The sequence below is a fragment of the Pterocles gutturalis genome, unplaced genomic scaffold, assembly GCF_000699245.1.
Source record: "Pterocles gutturalis isolate BGI_N339 unplaced genomic scaffold, ASM69924v1 scaffold36439, whole genome shotgun sequence".
Classification (NCBI taxonomy): Eukaryota; Metazoa; Chordata; class Aves; order Pterocliformes; family Pteroclidae; genus Pterocles; species Pterocles gutturalis.
Window position 1 is genome coordinate 1,438 of NW_010129465.1, and position 6,787 is coordinate 8,224.

Below are 6,787 nucleotides of genomic sequence, written 5' to 3' on the forward strand. Positions count from 1 at the left end.
AAAGCATAACACTGAGCATAGCACAGGCCACAGAAATGCATTACGGCACACAGAGGAGAACAAAAAACCAAAAGCCTGGGCTGCAGAGGAACGGGAAAGAGGAAGTTGAAATAGATAACGTAAAGAGGGAATTTTGACACAGTGATTTTAATTTTGCATGTGGAAGTGAAAATAAGGGTTATCAGTGACAAAAGGGAGAGCACTGAAGTGAGAAACGCAGCCTCCTATAGAAGGAAAAGCTGTGAAATACCTGAGACTGGAGACCTCTCTCGTATTATGGGAGGTAGCTATGGCTGGAGAATAAGCATCAGAGAGACCAAGTAAAGGAGTCGCTGATCCTGCTTGAAAAGAACAAGTGTTATTATAAATTAATAGAAAAAAGACCAGACCATGACAAGTTTCAGCCAATTATAACTGCATGAACATAAGCTAGAAAATGCTAAGAGGAAGGAAAAATATCGAGCTGCAACTGAGAGGACATGATGCAGGACTACTTCCTCTTAGAATGTATAAAAGAGGAAATAAAAACTAGCTAGATGTTTTTTTATCTTTTTTCTTTTTTTGTTGGTAGTAGTCCTCAGGTTGCTACTGTAGACTCAATTGCGGGAACAGCAATGGGATCTAAACCAAGTGTGACAGGGGAACTAATTCAAGCTCTTACTTTTGACAAAGTAAATCAAGAGACACACCAGGGATCCATTTGATTACAGCAGGGTAGAATTGTTTTGAGAATTCAGTCCTGCTAAAGAAGATAAGATAAAATTAAATTAGTCATAGTTTAACCAGTGTGAACATTGTTATATATAAGTTAGAAATATAAGTTGGAAATAATAGAAGTTAGAAAATTTAAGGTTTGAAATCTCTCACCACATTGCTTCAAAGATGCAGTGAATTCTGGGTTCCTAAATATTTGTTTGATAGATGCTACAGGGCAAACATTTTGGACAAGGTGAAAGCCTCTGTCTGAGCGATTGCAGATTTCATTAGCTCAGATCATGATTTCCATCCATCAGGTTGCAGGTGAGGTCTTAAGTCAATGATTTGCTTTCATGCTTCTAAAGGAAAAAAAAGAAGTTCAGTAAGTTGTGATTAAACGTTTGATTGAGGCCTGCTTCTCCATGGACTTATTCTGAATTTATGCTGGGACAGCTCTGTTCAGAGCGCTGAGAAGAAAATAGAGGCAACCGGTACAGCTGTGAGGACTCTGACCCTCCGCATCCATGAGACGATCGGCTTTGTTTTGTTTTCTCTTGACTTTTACATTTCCATCATTGTGCTTATTTCACTGTAGCTTAAAAGTAATGCTATTGATGTAAATCAGGCCAGAATCAGTTCCTGTTGCTTGAATTTATTTATTGGCAATTGCAGAAATATATTTTGAAAGGCTTATTTCATACATTTTTTTGTGTCGGTGTACAGATTATGCTGTTTGTTTCAGACATGCATCGATGTAAAAACTTTTCCGTAGCTCTGCACACTAGGTATGGAGACAATTCCTGTTTTCCCCAAACAGCTGCTTAGTCTATCATAGATTTTTTCTGTTGCTGCTTTTCCTTGTTTTATCACGTTACTTGTTGATGTTGTGCACCCAAAAATAAATGTCACGTAAGGAAGTTGAGGCTTCTGCTCCTTGATTTCATAGGTGGTGGCCTTGGGAGACGTGCCTGATGGGACGCTGGTAACAGTGATGGCTGGAAACGATGAAAACTACTCTGCAGAACTCAGAAACGCCACAGCCGCCATGAAAAACCAAGTAGCAAGGTTCAACGACCTCCGATTTGTGGGTAGAAGTGGAAGAGGTATGTGTTTGTTCTCTACTACAGTTGGGTCATGTTCACCAGTTATGTCAAGTTCTGGTTACATGGAGGGAATTTGAAGACGGCATCTGTCGAGTTTTCTGCAGTAGGGAATGCTGCAAGATCTGGTGTAGGCTGATTTCAAAGGCACAGAATTAGCTACACGTTTTTGCTTTTTTTATCCTAGCCCATCCTCCGTGTTCAATTTTTAAACAGTAAAATCTAATTTTAAAAAGAAAAATCATGTAGACAGCAAGTCACATTTGGACTCTGGAAGCTGCCCCATCAGATTTAGAACAACACAATATTACCCGTGTTTAAGTTTGAATAGCATATTTTCAATTTAAAATGAGAATTTTCAGCTTGTGTAAAGACTCATTACTATCTCGGGGCTCCCAGGCACTCTCTGCAAAAGCTGGTCTCTGTAACAGAGTGAGTCAACCTAAAATTACAATTAATTCCTGCATAGATCTAAAAATTTTCGGGGTTCAACACAACCTGATGAAGGAACAGGGCACTTTTTCTAACCTTTCTTTCTCTGAAATAGATGTAGAACAATATGCAATAGTTCTCTTATTTAACATACTCCTGCAAGGTGGCTAAGGTAGACCAGAGTAGAACAGGTGTGCTTAATATCTGACTTGCTGTGTGTCTGTGATAACTAGTAATTACTAGTATGTAAATTAAAAGGCCTGATGAGCATGAAAAACAAATAAGAGTTGAAGCTGACTTAGACTATAACTGTATAAAAATGTTGTTAGGAAGCTGTAAATAGTATCTGACACGTGCGGCTCACATCGCACGTGAGCAGGCAGGTGTACAAAGCTTGATCCAAAAGCCTGTAAAACCAACAGAAGGACCCTTTGCAACTTCACTCTTTGGCTCCGGTCCATAATCTTAAACCCCATAAATTCCAAGCAATCATGTTTACCTTTCTATTACAACATTATTTTAAGTGCTCCTCTTGCATTACTGCTCTTGTTGCTGTGAGTGGAGTCCCTTTGCGTGGGTCGGGGCTCAGAGAAAAGATCAGCCTCTCTCTTTTAAGGTCAAGAATGAAAAAACTGTCACATCTTCCATGTGATTTCATATGATATTTACTTATGTATTTGTCTTCTGTTTCATTCGTATCTTTAACTAAAATCAGAACGTAACAGTATGGTGTTCCAAACACAGCAGTGTTACGTAGGGACAGTTCAGTGCTGTAACGTTTACAAATCAAAACAATAGTGTCTACTGCACTTACGTAGGTTTCTGTGTACTACCTTTTTGAGCAATTCGTATGATGGTGTCTCTCTGAACCCGATTGAGTACTCAGGGCTTACTGACCCTTTCTCACCATTTTCCCCTCTCTCCCCATATGAGCATCCGAGCCATCTCCTGATGTGTGCTTGCATGCGTGGCTCTTACAGATTTGAACGGAGTTAAGAGCGTACTTCAGGAGAGTTACAAAGGTGACCTGTTTCTGCTCGCTTGCTCTCAAAATGTTTTATCCCAAATGGGAGATGGGTCAAGCATCAGACCGAGGAAGTTATCCTGATTATACACAACAGCCTTTATTTGCCTTTGAAGTGAAATGCATCTGTAGATATTCTTCCAATATAAATACAGTCAGCAATTGTGGAAGAGAATGGCCCTGTTGAAACATAGGTGCAAGCAGTAAATAAATTCTAAGAATAAAATACATGTCAGATCCCTCTGTATCCTGCAGCATTTTTAGCTGAGGATACAGAGGAGATGTCTTTTAAATCATGTTGTTTGGGCTGTCTTCAAAATGCACTTGGTGGAAAACACCCGCAGCTGAGAACGTAGCTTCGTAATGCTAGCAAAGAATAATAATAGGGTAATGCAGAGAAAATTATATCCATTTACTGAAAACATGAGAGATGCTGTAATGTCTAAAAGTATCAGTCATTAAACATGTTCATTTGTTATATTAAAGGTTCCACCTTTTCAGTAAATGGAATTTGCATTATGATTCAGAGATGACTGTTTAGAAGATTCAAATGAATAGCTGGCAAAGTGGCAGAGAAGCTAATAAAAACAAACCTGTAGTTCAGTTCCTGGCCACGGTAGTGAAGCTAGAAATCATAACAGTGAACTGTGTGAGTTTCAAGGTCAAAATCCAGTGACTGAGAGAGAACAGTCCCTATTCATCCAGAAAAGCTCAGTGGGGAGAGCGTCGCTGAGCCCCTTACCGTCAGCAGTTGCTAGTAGCCCGTCACTCACGCATGGACATAAACCGTGTATGTTGCATGGCATTCGGGTGCTCAGGATCCTTTAAACGATAGAGTGATTTGGGAATGCTGCATGCTATTAGTCAGGCTCCGAGGTTAATTCCCGTCACCTCTGTTGGCTGCCCATCTTTGGAGTGAGTGACTAATGTATGCTTTTGTTTACTCCTAAAACAGGGGTTTGTTTTCCAAAGGTGGGGATTGTTTGCATTTGGTACGGGATTTCTGCCGTGCTGTTCTGTTGAATTTGTATAAAGCCTAAAGCATAAGGTAGCTGCTTCAAAGGGCATTGCTTCCTTTGATACTTCACTAGAAGAAAATTAACTGAAACTTTGCTGTGTAATATTTGAGTTTGAATAAGTTCAGTTGCCACCAGTGATAATGTGATGCCAGGAGTATTATGTGAATAGTGATTGAAAGTTCACGTCGGTCATGGTCAGAGTGGACGCCCTTTGTGTACCTCAGGTGATTTAAAATTCCTGCCGGAGAATAATGAATGGCTTTGCCTGGTGACAGTTCCCTGTGCATCGGTTATCGCCCAGGTGTAACAGTCCCCATTAAAATCCTTGCTGAACTGATGGCAATCCCCTGCTCTCTCCGTTCTAAGAGAGTAGGAAATTGTAATTCTTGAAATTCTTAATGAATAGTTTACATTTTCTTCCATAGACTTTAAATGAAATCTAGCAAGACAGTCTGACAGCTGCTTCAAAACTAAAGCTGGTGTCCACATTTTCACCTCAGTGAATAAGCAGCTCTGCACTGACTGTGAGAGAGTTACAGTGATTCTCTCCATTCGGGAGTGTGATGCTGCCTGTCTATCAGAGCAGAGGCACCAGCCACATATTGGCCAAATCTTAAAGAACCGAACTGCATTTCAGTGTCCGTTTCATATCTAACGACAAGTGGTTGCCCCTGTTGCTCTGCCTGTGCCTGTCGTTCAGAATTAAAAAAACCAAAAATGCATTTGATTTTCTTGACACTCAGAATGGGATCCGAGAATATTGGAGGTCACCCGAAACATTGAGATGTTGTATAAAAGCAATTTGGCTCGCTTTCCTGAACAAAACAGATTTACATTGAAATTGGCTGGGCTCCAGAGTTACTATTCCTCACCCTAGTTTGAGAATGCTACTGGGAAAACCTGCCCGTCTGGCTTGTAAGCCCGAGTAAGTAATTTCTGAAAGAAAAATGTAGCTTAAATCTTGAGCCAATCTCAGCCTCCCTTGCCTGATTACCTGGTTAAAAAAAAATTAATCCTTATTTTTCTCCCTCCATTCATAAACACTTCAGACTTCAAAATGCTACTCCTGCAAAGTACCCTGTTTTCTTAATGTATAATAAACTGGTTTAGGTTACTATGATGAAATAAATCTGATGCAAAAAGCCTGACACCATAGAAGTTCATTGGATAAAATTAAAAATAAATAGTTATTTTGGAGAGAGAAAGCTTTGTGGCTCAGTAAGCATTACATATTTTCCTCATGGAATCACTAATCCCAGTAACTATCTTCTTTGTAGAACGTAACATTAAAAAAAAACCCCAACAAATAAACATGTTTTCCACATGAAAATAATTATTAGTAGGTTATCATAATAGTAGCTAATGGGGAAGTGTCTTGGCTTGCTGCAGAAGATCTCAGTCTAAAGCTGCAATCTGGAACTGGAGCTTTGTGACATCTTTCCAGCAAGGCCTTTTTAAAATACTGCGTCTTCAGAGGGACTGAAAATGAAGCTTATGTATATATTTCCTACCAGCTATCAGGATTAAAGTAGTGAATAAGTTTTGCAATAGTTTTCAATTTCCACAGAGCCAAAGAAGTACTCCATTTTCACAGGAGCAGCTGGTAGGAGAACGAGAGATATTACCAAGCATAATCAGAAGTTTCTGCCGTCAGGACTCTTCCTTCTGGATATAATTTTAGGGAAGAAAAATCAGTTTAAGCTGGAGTCTCAAACATACTTAAAACTCAGAAATTACTGGCCTGGAGTCTGAGTCCAATTATTTTTATTGGACTTCTGAAGTCAGAATTTTGCTCCTTCTGTGCAGCTTCAGCTTGTGGTTGCATTATTTAAGCACTTTGTTAAAATTTGTTTTATTTTTTACTTAAACACATTCAAAATTATAAAAGTATGTGCAAAACAGAGGAGGATGCTATTCAACAGGATCGTAAAATCAGTATAAAGCAGCCGACTGGGTCCTGGTCCAAACCATTGGAATGCTTCAGGGGACGCAGTATCTGATATTGGAGTAACAATGAACCACGCTTGCCAGATGGGACAAAAATAGAAGAAATCCAACAGCAATCAAAACTGAAAAAGAGTTAGTTGATAAGAGTTTAAAAACAACCACTTATTTATACTTGGCATTGACAAATATGTGACACTAGCAAGGTGCTACGGCCAGTGGGAGCGAGGTTTGGCTGTGGAGAAATGGGCATCTCCCTTGAACCATCCTGCAGCTCTTTCCCAGCCCTGCTGGCACAGCCCTTAGGGTGAGAAAGCTGGGCATCTGCAATGCCACTTGCCCAGGGCTGCCACTGCTGGTCCTTGCCCCGGGTGTGTGTTAGAGGGTTGATATTTATCACAGGACTCTAATCCCCCCAGTCTGGTGTGAATAGTGAATTTTTCTCTAAATGACAGAGACCAGAAGCATTAACATTATCTTTAAGTGACTTAGGCTTGCTTAGTTGTGTCATTACTCAAAATTTCTTTGTAAACTGAGTAGCCATGGAAGAATTCAGCATGCAGATTCCCTAC

General features: G+C 39.9%; 1 protein-coding gene across 1 annotated transcript in view; it reads left to right on the plus strand.

Annotated features, from left to right (window-relative positions):
• Positions 1-571: 571 nt before the first annotated feature.
• Positions 572-6,787, plus strand: part of RUNX1 (runt-related transcription factor 1) — a gene marked incomplete at its 5' end in the record, with an annotated part of 68,827 nt that continues 62,611 nt past the window's right edge. The window contains 2 exons of the mRNA XM_010079952.1: positions 572-671; positions 1,643-1,799. Of these exons, the coding sequence (XP_010078254.1) occupies positions 572-671; positions 1,643-1,799 (257 nt within the window). The remainder of the gene's footprint in view (positions 672-1,642; positions 1,800-6,787) is intronic.